At 44.4% G+C, this 15746-nt stretch overlaps 1 protein-coding gene across 2 annotated transcripts in view; it reads right to left on the reverse strand.

Moving 5' to 3' along the window:
• The window catches only part of C23H10orf90 (chromosome 23 C10orf90 homolog), a 243710-nt gene that overhangs the window by 209227 nt on the left and 18737 nt on the right, over nucleotides 1-15746 (reverse strand). For both annotated transcript variants that reach the window (XM_068961757.1, XM_068961756.1), the window contains exon 2: nucleotides 515-587. In XM_068961757.1, coding sequence (XP_068817858.1) covers nucleotides 515-587 — 73 coding nt within the window. The remainder of the gene's footprint in view (nucleotides 1-514; nucleotides 588-15746) is intronic.

Raw genomic sequence — 15746 nt, forward strand, 5'->3', positions numbered from 1 at the left:
ATGTGCCATTTACATTAACAAACTTAACAAAGTTAGGGACTGGCATCATCCCACCTAGTGTTTCCACAGTGGAGTGCCTATGAATTGACGCTCCACAAAAGAGTGATTTATGAGCGCACAGATACTGTGCCTACATTTAAACGGCACCCTCTCCAGTTCTGAGAAGATTCCCTATTTGTCCCATTATTCATTCTTGCCGGAACCGTGCTCCACGCTGGCCTAACCCCCTCGCACGCTCAGTGATCTGGGGTAATCTCGGCTTCTGAAGGCACTACCTAAGGCAACCGATATTTCTTCTGCACTGTTTGTTTTTTTCAGAGACTGCCAGCCTGAAAGCCTGTGTGTTTGGAAATTCAAATCAGCTTCAAGTCTTGTCGGAGTCGCTGAGCTCTCATTTTATGTTGGCAGGGAGACTGGGCTCGAAAGCACATTTCATTATTAATAAAAATAAAGGCGAGAGAGAACAAACAGAGGCTTGGAGGGAGTGCCACCCGGTCAGGGGCGAGCTCTTTACCTGCATTTGAAAGACTCCCCTTTCTTTCCCAGGCAGAGTGATCTCTCGGGGATGAGAAGAGCCGACTATGGATCTGGAAGATAAATAGAAACCTTTCCAGTTTTATATTCTTATTTGCCAGATATATAATCTTCAATAATGTATATTACTATTTAAAAAAAAAAATCAGGAAATGTCCCTAGAATCTCTCCTTTCTCCCAAGAAAGAACCACAGATTGTAATGAACATACTTATTTCCATTTTCTTCTGTGTTAATTCTGCCAGTGAAAAAAAGATGTTTTTCTTTTTTTCCTGCTTGTGGTTTTTCTGAGTATAGAAGAAAAGCATTTTTATTTAAGTCATAGTTGACTTATAATATTATGTTAGTTTCAGGTGTACAGCACAGTGATCCAGTTACACACACATATATATATTCACATGAGGAGAGCGTGGCAACCCACTCCAGTGCTCTTGCCTGGAGAATCCCATGGACAGAGGAGCCTGGCAGGCTGCAGTCCACGGAGTCGCAAAGAATCAGACATGACTGAGTGACTAAGCACAGCGCATATATTCACATACATATATATGTGGATGTGAACTGACCCAGTGGAAAAGACCCTGATGCCAGGAAAGATTGAAGGCAGGAGGAGAAGGGGCCGAAAGAGGATGAGATGGTTGGATGGCACCATTGGCTCGATGGACATGAGTTTCAGCAAGCTCTGGGAGTTGGTGATGGACAGGGAGGCCTGGCATGTTGCAGTCCATGGAGTCACAAAGAGTAGGACACGACTGAGCAACTGAACTGAAGTGATATACATATATACACACGTCTTTATATATATGTATTATATGTATTCGGAGAAGGCAATGGCACCCCACTCCAGTACTCTTGCCTGGAGAATCCCATGGATGGAGAAGCCTGGTAGACTATAGTCCACGGGGTCACCAAGAGTCGGGCACGACTAAGCGACTTTACTTACTTTATCAAATGTATATGCATACATACATATCTTTTTCAGATTATTTTCCCTTACAGGTCATTACAACATACTGAGTATAGTTTCCTGTGCTCTACAGTAGGTCCTTGCTGATTATCTGGTCTATATGGAGTAATGTATATATGTTAATCCCAAACTCCTAAATTATTCCTCCCTGCTTTCCTTTTGGGTAACCATAAATTGGTTTTCTATGTCTGTGAGTCTCTTTCTGTTTTAGAAATAAGTTAATTTTTATGAGTAAGTAAAGGGTGGGTTCCTGACGATTGCAAAATGCATGGGGAGGAGGCAGGGAGGAAGCAAAACTAAGCAGTGAACATGGATTTTGCTAGTAGGTCAAACAACCACATCTCGTATTTCTTTTCTTTCCCAGCATAGCGCTGAACGGGTGTTGAGCTAAAATAGGACATTCAATAAATATTGATAAATTGATTAACCATGAGCCATCAAATTTCAGGAATTAGCCTTCAAGGCCCAGTGAAAATACGACTAATGCATACAAACGTGGTCTGCTGTCTGCAAGCTTGATCATGATGCTGCCTTCTCTGCCAAAAGACAAAGGTGTGTCAGTTTATTCTGAAAGCACTTGGCTGTGAGTCTTTCAGTTCTAGTTTATAAACCTCTAATCAGACTCCAGAGTACCTGCTCCTCATGGGACCTCACCTCGTGCTCAGCATCCTTCTGAATATCTAATGACCTTTCCCCAAAACTGAGGAATAACTCTTTAAACTGCCCCCCTCTGACTGTGATCTTATCCTGAGCCTAAGAGGCTGGATAGGCCTCATTCTGAACCCAGTTAGCTGCTTAGTCCCAGGGCTGGGTTAAGCTTCTCCGTGTATTCACATCCCTTTTTGGCCCCTTCACATGCCCAGCATTTGGGCCATAAGTTTGGAGACTGCAGATGGGAAACTGCAGGCAGACAATCCTTCTGGTCCAAGCAGGAGCCTGGCCTCCGAGAATTCACAGAGAAAGAGAAAGATTAGGGCAGGACCGGACTGCAGCTGGGCCGAGATAGGGAGGATTGAGTAGTTACACAGCATTTTCTGACACTGTCCAGGCTCCTCCTTGAGCCTAACTCAGCCACTGACTATTGGCAATGTGATTATTAATTGTAATAAGCATAGGAAGAACGGCTGATGGTTATTGAGGTTTCACATGGGCTGGTGCCTGGTCTGTGTTTTCCATACAACATCCCATTGAATTATTACAACTGTTAGAAAGTTATGTTGCTCTCAGCCCTGCTGCGGCAGCTGAGAAAGCCATAGCTAAGGTCCCCCACCGGGTACCTGGCGACCCAGCCAGGATTTAGACCAGGCTTGTCAGACCCAAAGCATTTCGAGCTTTTAGCCAGCATGTTCCAAATACTACTAGTGTTATAATTCGAGAAGACAGACGCATCCCAAAGTTCACGGCAACACTGCTCACAATAGCCAAGACAGGAAGCCAATCTAAGCGCCCACTGACAGAGGAGTGGATAAAGAAGATGTGGTTTCTTTCCTTTTAATGGAACATATCAGCCATAAAAGAGAAAGAAGGAACGCCATTTTGCAGCAACATGGATGGACCTCGAGATTATCATACTGAATGAAGTAAGTCACACAGAGAAATACGGCACAATACTGCTTATATATGAAATTTTAAAAGGATGATACAAATGAACTTATTTATAAAACAGAAATAGACTCACAGACAGAAAACAAACTATGGTTACCAAAGGGGAAATGGGCAAGAATAAATTAGGAGTTTGGGATTAAGAGATACACTATTGTATATAAAATAGATAACTGATAAGGATCTTCTGTATAGCACAGAGAGCTCTACTTAGTATCTCGTAATAACCTGTAATGGAAGAGAATCTTAAAAAGTATATATACACACACACACATATATAATTGAATCACTTTGCTGCATACCTGAAAGCAATGCAATACTGCATATCAACTGTATTTCCATAAAAAATTTTTCAAAATGAAAAAAAAGAATTTAAGTTTAAAACAAAAAGAAATGCTGGTACTGTGATTATTGCAAAGTACTATTATTTGGCTATTTGACTGTATTTGGCTGTGCTTATATAACCATCAAATTTGCATATGTCCTTTTCTCAAACTTGGCATAGACATACCATACGAAACACGCAATAAAACTTTTTATAAAGGAAATAAAAGTGCAGTTCAGTAGACATAAGGATGGAAAGTCATTTAAAGCCCAAGCAGAAGAATTGAGCTCCCTCTCCACTGCTTCAAACACACCAGTCCCATGGTCTGGAAGCTATCTGTTGGGGGCGGGGTGCAGAGCGACTCTGGCCCTGCAGAGATTTTAAGCTTCCTCTCTCTAGCATCGTTGTCTCATATGGTTCTCTTAAGAAAGTTTCTGCGTATTTTTGAAAGTAATTCCATCAAGTCTTGCAAGTCTTGCTACCCTGAGACCTGACTCAGAATCAGGTCTGCCCAGCAAGGCCCCTGTGCACCATGTGACCCTGATCAAGAGCCCAGCCCCACAGTCTGTGAAGTTACAGGTACTGAAGTGTGCTGGTTCCGACCCATCACGACTTCTCTCTCGCCCAGGTCTAAGCAGCTGGCAGTAGATAACAGGCTGGCTCAGCCACACAGCCCTCTGTAAATGCCTGGCTCCTCCGAAGTCTGGAACTTCCTTGCACAGGCTCGGGCATTACAAACCCAAGAATTCCCAATAGCAGGATGATTCAGGAGCCTCAGTCATCATCTGACCCCAGGGCTCAGTCCACCAGCGACGTCCTGGACACATGCGGCTTTGGCTACACTTACCAAGGGCTGCTCTTTGAAATCCCTTCATACAGAAGGCAGCACTTTCCACTGCCCTTAGGACAGAGCATCAGAAGAACTTGCTGTGGTCCACCACCACTGGTCTCTGTGCATCCTGGCCAGACGAGCCGTGTGAGCTTCCCTCCTCTACCTGAATCAAATCCTCTCCCACACCACGGGTCCTTCACCCCTGTCCTTCCATCTGCACAGCGTGGACTTTCCCTGGTCCTGTCCTTTAGATCCTGTTCACGTGACCTGCTCGTGTGTCTCTCCAGACACAGCGCTGAAAACTGTTTCTGATCTGCAAGCTCTTGCAGGAGCGTCCTTTTCCTTCAGAGCACTCAGCTTGCTTTGTAAGCACACATCGACTTCTATGAATCCACAACCGACGCCTGCTTCTCCCCTAGACTCTAAGCCCTCTGAGGATAAAATCATGTTTCCCTCACTTGCCGGTATATTCTCAGCTCCTAGTACAGGGACAGACACAAAGTGGGTTCTCAATAAATATTCATTTTACAAAAGGAGAGAAGAATTAGTCAATCAGTTAATTAGCAAAAGCAAAGCTTCTTCTCCAAGTTAAGTTGCACAGAGGCCTTGAGAATCCACTGTCCCGTCTCTTCAGAGCTTGTGCGCCATCAAGGGTCCCCCTCGTCCTCTTCAATCTCAACTTTTGCCCTCTTCAACACTTTTAACCACATCCAAACTTTGCTTTTTTATTTTTTAGTTGAAGAACATTTGATTTACAATATAGCGTCAGTTTCAGGAGTACAGGAAAGTGATTCAGTTACACGCATGTATGTGTGTGCATGTATATATTGTTGTTTAGTTACTAAATCACGTCCAGCTCTTCTGTGATCCTGTGGACTGTAGCCCACCAGGTTCCTCTGTCCATGGGATTTCTCAGTCAAGGGTACTAGAGCGGGTTGCCATTTCCTTCTCCAGGGAATCTTCTCAACTCAGGGATCAAACCCGGGTCTCCTGCATTGGCATGTGGATTCTTTACCACTGAGCCACAGGGAGGTCTATACATATATAAATATGGCCTTCACGGTAGTGTTAGTCGCTCAGTCATGTCCGACTCCTTGCAACCCCATGGACTATAGCCCACCAGGCTCCTCTGTCCACGGAGTTTTCCAGGCAAGAACACTGGAATGCATTGCCATTTCCTTCTCCAGGGGCTTCCCTGTGGCTACGTGTGTGTGTGTGTGTGTGTGTGTGTGTGTCTGTGTGTGTCTGTGTGTGTCTGTGTGTGTCTGTACCTGTGTCTCTGTGTCTGTGCCTGTGTCTCTGTGTCTGTGCCTGTGTCTCTGTGTCTCTGTGTGTGTGTGTGTATTCTTTTATCATATTCTTTTCCATTATGGTTTATTATGTGAAAGAAAAGTGAAAATGAAGTCGCTCAGTCGTGTCTAACTCTTTGCGACCCCATAGACTGTAGCCTACCAGGCTCCTCTGTTCACGGGATCTTCCAGGCAATAGTACTGGAGTGGATTGCCATTTCCTTCTCCAGGGGATCTTCCCAACCCAGGGCTCAAACCTGGGTCTCCCGCATTGTAGACAGACGCTTTACCGTCTGAGCCACCAGGGAAGTCCTATGGTTTATTATAGAATGTGGAATATAGTTCCCTGTGCCATACAGCAAGACCCTGTAGTACCTCTCTTTCCCATACAGTAGTTTGTAATCCCAAATTGTTTACCCCTCTCCCCAACGCCTTTCCCCTCTGGTAACCATCAGTGTGTTTTCTACCTCTGTGAGTCTGTTTCTGTTTTGTAAATGAGTTCACTGGTATCGTATTTTAGATTCCTCCAAAATTCTTCAGTCTCAGCTGAAGAATGAAACCAAAAATCTCCCTCCAGAAACACACGCTACCTTTCTCCTTTCCTCTTCCCACTCGCCCCAAGCCGTGTTGAAGGAGATGGCCACATGCTCTATCCCACTGGAGGCCTCAGCTCAGCACCGCCTGGCCTCAGCAACTCTGACCTAAGACCCTGGAACTTGAGGCTGTGTTGCCCCGGCCCGGGCCGGCCAGCTGCAGTCAACGTCCTATACCCCTGGCCCTGGGCAGGTACGATTCCTGCACATCTTCCCAGCGCATTTCTGCCTCCCTCTCTTCATCACCATCTCCTCCTCCCTCTCTCCACCACCTCCAAGGAAGCCTCAGAATTCTTGCCAAGATCACAATGTCCCAGCAGCCTTCTCCCTCCACAGTATCGCCAGTCATGTGATAAAGCAAATTTGGTTATGTCCCTCCCCAGCTTAAAACCCTCGGATTCCTAATGAATTCCAAATAGAATTGGGGGGGGAGATAAATTTGCAAGTTTGGGATTAAAACATAAACACTACTATACATAAAATAGATACCCAGCAAAAATAGCACAGGGAACTATATTCAATATCTTGTAATAATCTATAATGGAAGAGAATACAGAAAAAGAATGCATATATTTATATGTCTGTGTAACTGAATCTTTTTGCTATCCACCTGAAACTAGCGCAACATTATAAATCAACTGTGCTTCAATAAAAAGAAAAAAATCCATATATATTGTTAAAGTCATACTCACAGAGGACACTTCTGCCGTTTGATTCATCATGACGGAATACCGGGATGGATCTAAAATATCCTACGGCAGGGGCTGGCTCTGTAGCTCAGAGCACGTATGTTAATGTGTCCGTTAAGATTATAGCAATGTTCATAATCCATATGACAGACTCCACACCTGCAGACATAACCACGTATCATGGCAACCTTGAATGCTATGCCGATTTGGATATTATTTCCTAAATTATGGGGAGGCTTTGGTGATTTCTGAACAAGGAGAGTCAGCGCCTTATGTTCAGTTCTGTGTTGAAGCTTCGTCTTGTGTACACATTACATTACAGCCTTGTCTCTGGAACCTTGATGCGTAAGCTGAAATTACCTTTTGCCTATGTAAGGTGGAATGTTGCATGATTTATTTTACCAAGTCTGACGTGATATGTTTATTTTTTAATTTTAATTCTCTTTACTGTGGTTAAACCCACCCCATACAGAATTCAGCATCATAACCATTCTTCAGTGTGCGGTTTACTGGTGTTAAACAATAACTCGCCCTTCCCCCACCCCCCAGCCTGTGGCAACCTTTTTCTGCTTGGACGGCTAGTCTAAGTACCTCATGCAAGTGGAATCATATAGTATTTGTCCTTTTGTGACTTGATTATCTCCTCAGCACAATGTCCTCAAGGTTTATCCACGTTGAACACTATGTCAAAGCTTTCCTCTTTTTTAAATTAATTTTTTGGGGGTATAGTTGATTTACAGTGTTGTATTAATTTCAGGTATACAGCAAAGTGAACCAGTCATACCTATACATACATCCATTCTCTTTTAGACTCTTTCCCCACATAGGTCATCACAGAGTGTCGAGTAAGCTCCCTGTGCTATGGAGTAAGTTTTCATTAGTTCTCTATTTTGTATCTGCTGCTGCTGCTGCTAAGTCGCTTCAGTCGTGTCCGACTCTGTGCGACCCCATAGACAGCAGCCCACCAGGCTCCCCCGTCGCTGGGATTCTCCAGGCAAGGACACTGGAGTGGGTTGCCATTTCCTTCTCCAGTGCATGAAAGTGAAAAGTGAAAGGGAAGTCGCTCAGTCGTGTCCAACTCTTCGAGACCCCATGGACTGCAGCCCACCAGGCTCCTCCGTCCATGGGATTTTCCAGGCAAGAGTACTGGAGTAGGGTGCCATTGCCTTCTCCGATTTTATATACAGTAGTGTCTATATATCAATCCCTATCTCCCAATTTATCCCTCCCTTGCTTCCCCCTCAGTAACCGTAAGCTTGCCCCTCCTTTTGAAGACTGAATGATACTCTACTGCACATAAACACTATATTTCGCTTGGTCACTCATCTGTCAACAGACACACTTCAGTTGCTTCCATGCTTTAACTACTATGAACAATGCTGTACAAATATCTCCTTGAGATTTTGCTTTCAGTTCTTTTTGATATGTACCCAGGAGTGGAACTGCTGAATCATATGACAATTCTATTTTTAATTTTTTGAGGACCAAACATACTGTTATTTGCAGAGGCTGTACCATTTGCACTCCCATCAACAATGCATAAGTATTTTAATGTCTCCCACACCCTCCACCAACAATTATTATTTGGGGGCTTTTTTTTTCCATAGTACCACACTCAAATAGGTGTGAAGTAGTGTCTCATTGCAGTTTTTCTTGGCTTTTTCCCTAATGATTATTAATGCTCAGCCATCTCTTCTTGTGCTTATTGGCCATTTAGATTTCTTGTTGGAGAAATCTTTATCCAAGCCTTTGCCCATATTTGAACTGATTGTTTATCTGTTCTTGAGTTTTACGTGTTCTCTACATATTCTGGATATCATTCTCTCATCAGACGTATGATTTACAAATATTTTCTCCCATTCTGCAGGTTACCCTTTTACTATGTTGATATATTTTTCAATGCACAAATTTTTAAAGTCTTCATAAAGTCCAATTTGCCTATTTTTTTCTTTTGTTAATTATGCTTTTTGGAGGTATGCTTAAGAAATTATTGCTAAGTCCCATGTCTTGAAGGTCTCACCTATGTTTTCCTCTAAGAGTTTTATGGTTTTAGCTCTTTGACCCATTTTGAGTTAAGTTTTATACATGGTGTCAGATAAGGATCCAACAGGACTAATCACTGAGTGACTCCTCACTCAGTCCATTCAAGACTTTATCTCCTTTAGGTCTTTGAAGCCAACAGTGTGTTATTTAGTGAACGGCAACAGTAATTTATCAAAGACACCCAATAGGGGGAAAGATTCAAGGTCTCTTTGTCACCTCTGTTCCCAGAGGCTGCTGAGCCTGCTTCAAGCCCAGGGTCACAGGTGGAGCTGGCACTGAGGGCTCATTGCATGCCAGGCAATTAACTCTGGATCCTAAGACAGCTCGGTGAGAGAAACGTAATTACTATTTCAATTTTGCAGAGGTGGAAATTAAGGCACACAAAGGGGAAGTAAATTGCCCAAAGTCACACACGCTGACTAATCAAGCGAAGAAGCCCAGACTAGAACCCAGCAATTAGAATGGCTCCTTGGAAGTGAAAAACTATGACCAGGATCAGCCACATTAAAAGAATCACGGATCTCACAATCATAGGAAACGCTCCAGTCTGTAAATCTCCTGCATACACATCAGCTCATCTGGACTCTCCAAAGTCCCTGAGAAGCTGCCAGAACACACACAGGTGTTTTTTTACGCAGTGAAATCAAGACCCAGAGGGAGTTAGAGACCTGAGTGCCCAGGAGCAGGACTGCGGTGGCTCCGGCACCTATGACGGCCCCTCTGAGCCTGGTCTGGAGTTCCTCCACATTGTCTCACCACCTGCCTCCTACGGAGTCCCACCTACCAGCAGAAATTCTGGGCTCACACCTGACACCAGCTCGGATACTGATCACACTGACTGCAGATAGATCTATGAATTCCCTTGGGAGCCTGAAGTTGATTTGAACAACGTGGGTACAATAATACTGGAGACTTCCACTTGTATGAGACTAAATACTCTACAGAACAACTTCCACGTTTTTTCACTCACTCCTCCAAAGTCCTACCATAATATCTGTGCTCTAAGAAACAAATATATTATTGTCTTTTGCTGGATTTGCAGTGTACTGACTTTCCCTTCAAGACATCGGAGTACTCACTATGAACCCATAATCCCTGATGTGCAATTCTAAAATCCCTGAAGCTCTGAAATCTGAGACTTTTTCTCTCTGAGTTTGTAGAAAACTAATCTTGACAGCAAAACCTTCCCTGAGCTAACCTGGGGCTATTTATAATGTTAATGTATTCCATGTAATGTGAATATTCACATATTTTTATTGGAGAAACATCAATGAGCTTAATTACAGGGTGCTACTCAGATTCCATTGGGAATTTTATGCAGGATCATCTTTCTGAAATAAAACTGAAAGGTCACTATTGACTTACACTTGTCCCCAAGAGTTTTGGATGGAGAAAACTGTGGATGGGGACCACAGACATTTAATGGACTTACGGTCCCTAGGATAATGTTTTCCAAATGCCCCTCATGCAGTTTCCACAAGACATATGTTATCTCTGCTTATATTAGACATGAACTCTGGGGTGTGGAAAGATTTGGTAATTCAAGGAGCTACTAAATGCCAGATTCAAAACAACTAGAATGTCATGTTCTCAGCATTCCCCATAGAAGTGTGTGTGTGTGCATGCGTGTGTGTAGAGGTGGGGAGGTAGTTAGAGATGATTCATGGGTTTTGTGAAGCATTGAGCAACTAAAACAAAGACTGAAACTTCATAGATCCCAAGAAAGAAAACAGAAGCGAGAACAGGAGTTTCCAGGCCTACATAGAACCCTAGCTCCACTCTGCCTCTTCTGGACCCCTGCCGGCTTGGCAGAGAAAACATAGGAGACAGTCTGAAACTACTTAAATCCCAAGTTGTCAAAGATCACAGGTGGATTTGGTCGGCAGGATATCAGGATATCCTAAGACATCCTATCTTAGGGTAAAGATCAGTTCAGTTCAGTTCAGTTGCTCAGTCGTGTCCGACTCTTTGCGACCCCATGAATCGCAACACGCCAGGCCTCCCTGTCCATCACCAACTCCTGGAGTTCACTCAGACTCACATCCATCGAGCCAGTAATGCCATCCAGCCATCTCATCCTCTGTCGTCCCCTTCTCCTCCTGCCCCCAATCCCTCCCAGCATCAGAGTCTTTTCCAGTGAGTCAACTCTTCGCATGAGGTGGCCAAAGTACTGGAGTTTCAGCTTTAGCATCATTCCTTCCAAATAAATCCCAGGGCTGATCTCCTTCAGAATGGATAGGATACCTTTATCCTATCTTCTTTTTTAGGATAAAGGTAGACATTGGTTGGAGTCTACCAACAGAAAAGCAAAAAAGAGGACCATTTCTTCTCAGCATCCCAGTGTCTTCTCCTGAGGATGTGGGAAGTCCCACTGAAGGGCAGATAACAAGCACGAGGCATAGATGGCTCCAGGTTGGACCGCCAATAGGTTAATGCAACCTCTTTGGGGTCTAGCGTGCACTCTTCATGGTTAATTTAGACACGATTGATCTTCGCCAGTGCTGCGTGTCTGTATTCAATCTTCTGAACTCTCTTCTGCAACAATAATTAATGTCGGAGCAGTGTATGGATCAACGGTGTGTCTTCTGGTTAATGTAACCCTGCACCTATAATAACTCAAAACTGAGATTTATCACTCTGCCACGATTCCCCCTTCACGCTTCATCTCTTCATGTTTACATCTGGTTTAACTTTTTCTAATCTAAAATAAATCAGCATGAAAAGCATTAGATTTTTCATTTAGATTCTCAATTGCCTTTTATTATCGAGATAATGCCCCTTATCTGATTGCAAATGGTGGGACCATTCCCTTATTAGAACCTTAAAAAAAAATGCTACAGTCCAACCTCGGCATCTCTCCTTGCTTTTCCTTCACTTTGATTTTTCAAGGGTGGTGTCTGGAGGAGGGGTTCTGGCTTGAAACTGAGACAAATCAGAATCTAAAGAGGATAGATCATTTCAACCGTTCCTCCTCTTGTGAGACTCATGCAGGAAGAAGGCCTCCCCTGGCTGCCTAATGGGAAGTGGGCTTCAGTGAGTTCAGGCTTCATTTCGCCCCCTGTGACCCTAGTCCTGTCGGTCTGCAGGGATAAATGGGGTAGCAATGATGGAGCACTTGGCTGGAGACTTTTACACAAACATCAGGTGTGCAGGGCAAGCACAGCCACGTTACAGGCATGGTGACCGCCCAGCTACAAAGTCAGGTTTGTGTATCAGAGAGGCAGATCTCCCCGGACTCCTGGAGCTTGCCTTTCAGCGCGTTCTGCTGTGTTTCATCGTGGGCGACGCTCTTCTCCTAACTTTAAAGTGGGAGCTGATGATTCCAGAAACTGAATCTATTCCTTGTACCTGGTGGAAGCTTCTTCTTTCCCCAGTAATTGTTTACTATCCCTGTCCGCTTTCCCTCAGAGACCCACGCTGCTTGCAACACTTCAGCACAGGACGCAACACCGTGACTCTGACTTCGGAACACCTCAGGAAGTTCTGAAGGCCCAGTCACCCACTCAGGCCTACAGCGTTTCACTCAACTGCGGTCACTTTCCTTCTTTCAAAGAAAGAGAGACAAAGAGGACGAAGAAAAGGACAAGGTGTTTCCTGTTCTCTGGCTCACCCGTTCCCAGGAACACCTCGCCTGAGCTTGTGGGGAAAGTCCCTCCCATCTCACACTGGGGGCTGCTGTTTATGACTTTTTTAGCCAGACTGACAGAAAGCAATCTAAAAGGAGCACTTTATATAGCTGATTTTCACACCTTTTCAGAATGACTTGGTGAGAAATAGCAGAATAGAGTCCTTCGAGCTTAATAATAATAAGATGCCCTACACAGCAGTTAGGGTTTCCCTGGTAGCTTAGCTGGTAAAGAATCCCCCTGCAATGCAGGAGACCCCAGTTTGATTCCTGGGTCAGGAAGATCCACTGGAAAAGGGCATGGCAGAAAGTGAAGAGGAACTAAAAAGCCTCTTGATGAAAGTGAAAGAGGAGAGTGAAAAAGTTGGCTTAAAGCTCAACATTCAGAAAACGAAAATCATGGCATCCGGTCCCATCACTTCGTGGGAAATAGATGAGGAAATGGTGGAAACAGTGGCAGACTTTATTTTCGGGGGCTCCAAAATCACTGCAGATGGTGACTGCAGCCATGAAATTAAAAGACGCTTACTCCTTGGAAGAAAAGTTATGAACAACCTAGATAGCATATTGAAAAGCAGAGATATTACTTTGCTGACTAAGGTCCGTCTAGTCAAGGCTATAGTTTTTCCAGTAGTCATGTATGGATGTGAGAGTTGGACTGTGAAGAAGGCTGAGCGCCGAAGAATTGATGCTCTTGAACTGTGGTGTTGGAGAAGACTCTTGAGAGTCCTTTGGACTGCAAGGAGATCCAACCAGTCCATTCTGAAGCAGATCAGTCCTGGGATTTCTTTGGAAGGAATGATGCTGAAGCTGAAACTCCAGTACTTTGGCCCCTCATGCGAAAAGTTGACTCATTGGAAAAGACTCTGATGCTGGGAGGGATTGGGGGCAGGAGGAGAAGGGGACAACCGAGGATGAGATGGCTGGATGGCATCACTGACTCGATGGATTTGAGTCTGAGTGAAGTCCGGGAGTTGGTGATGGACAGGGAAGCCTGGCGTGCTGCGATTCATGGGGTCGCAAACAGTCAGACACGACTGAGCGACTGAACTGAACTGAACCCACGCCAATATTCTTGCCTGGAGAATACTCATGGACAGAGGAGCCTGCCAGGCTACAGTCCATGGGGTCGCAGAGTTGGACACGACTGAGGAACTAAGCACAGCACAGCAGTTACCCCGTGCCAAGCATTGTGCTAGATGCTTCCCAGGCATTTTGAGTCTCTATGGCAACGCAGGAAGGAAGGTACCACTGTACTTCCAATTGAATATGACGTTTAACATTATTGTTAATAACAATATCAATAAAATAATACAACAGACCCACAACCATAGGAAGCAGACTTATGGCTACCAAAAGGGAAAGGGTGGGGAGGGATAAATTAGGACTTTGGGTCATAGTAACATATACACACTACTCTACGTAAAATAGATAACCAATAAGTATCCACTACACAGCACAGGGAACTTTATTCAACATTTTGTAATCACCTATAGGGAAAAGAATCTGAAAAAGAATATATATATGTATATATATATATTTGTGTGTATATATCTCACTGTGCTGTACACCTGAAACTAAGACAATACCGCAAATCAACTATACTTCAATTTTTAAATTAATAAATAAAAATTATCTTAAAAAACTACAATATGATATCAACAACAAAGCATTACTGAACTCTCATGTTGAGCCAAGCCCTGCCTCAAATTTCCATCCACCACTTTCTCCAGTCCCCACGAATGCCCCAGATTTCTTAACTCCAACCTGTATAGGAATCAGCTGATGCTGAGAAAGGTAAGAGTTCACGTATAGTCCAAATTAATAAGGGGCAAGGGAAGGATCAAAATCCAAGTTTACACGAGTCAGGGCCCAAGCCCTCACCCCTCTGATGTCTCAACAGAACATCATTTATTTCATTAAGATGCCAAAGCTCCAACAGAAACTAATGACAGACACAAATAATCGCATACTGTGTGATTTCAGCTATAGAAGCTGCTGACCAGGGAAAAATAAAGTGGCAGAAAGCAAACCCATGGTTGCTAGGGCTGAGCTGGGGGGAGGACATGGAGTGCAAAGGGCACAAGGAACTTTCTGGGTCAGTGTAAATGCCCTATATCATGATTTGGAACTAGGTATATAACTGCACACATTTGTCAAAACAAAATGAAGTGCTCAGTTATAAAGTTATGAATATTAATGAATGTAAATTATGCCTTAATAAGGACGACTTTTTAAAACATACCATGAATAAGCTCCAATTTATCTTAGAGTTTCAGTTCAACATAGAGTTAGAGAGAAATGATGGGACCTTGACCTCAGGCACCTCACCATCCAGTTAAAGAGAACTGTCTTGGGCATCTGTAAGCACAAGTTAGGGCAGGACCGCCAACCATGGCTCTGGGCCCTCACCTTGACGGCCATGTGCTGGTTTAGTGTTGCCGTCTTGGATTATTTTTTAATTGTTGTATAATATACACAATACTATGGCCACCTGATGAGAAGAGCCGACTCACTGGAAAAGACCCTGATGCTGAGAAAGACTGAGGGCAGGAGGAAAAGGAGGCGACAGAGGATGAGATGCTTGGATGGCATCACTGACTCAGTGGATGTGAGTCTGAGCAAGCTCTAGGAGACAGTGAAGGACAGGGAAGCCTGGTGTGCTGCAGCCCATGAGGTTGCAAAGAGTTGGACACGACTTAGCAAATGAACAACAACAACATACACAACATGAAATTTGCCACTGGAAGTGTCGAAGCCCATGAGACCAAGTACATTCACCGTGTGCAACCACATCCTCTCTCTGTCTCCAGAGCGTTTCCATCTTCACAGACTGAAACTCCGTCCCCATTAAACAATGGTTTTCCATCCCCAGCTCCCACCAGTCCCTGGCAGCCACCAATCTGCCTTCTGTCTCTGTGAATTTAACTGCTCCAGGGGCCTCAGGCAAGTGAAGTCAAGCAACAGCATGCCCCCCGTGCCTGGCTTGTCTCACTCAGAACAAGGTCCCTGGGCTCAGCCAGGCAGGTGGGCTGCTTTCACTCTGCCACGGGGTCTTTGGATGCACACGGCTTTTTGTGTCGATGCAGCCCGACCTTCCCGCTTTTCCTTCCGTGGCCTGTGCTGCGGGTATCGCCATCTAGGTTCTTTGGAGGCCTTCATCTGTGCACTCGCGCTTTGTGTGCACACCTCATGGACAGCAGATCGTGCACGTGTGCGTGTGTGTTGATTCCTTGCTGTTCCACTCACAG

This window comes from Capricornis sumatraensis, chromosome 23 (genome assembly GCF_032405125.1).
Source record: "Capricornis sumatraensis isolate serow.1 chromosome 23, serow.2, whole genome shotgun sequence".
Classification (NCBI taxonomy): Eukaryota; Metazoa; Chordata; class Mammalia; order Artiodactyla; family Bovidae; genus Capricornis; species Capricornis sumatraensis.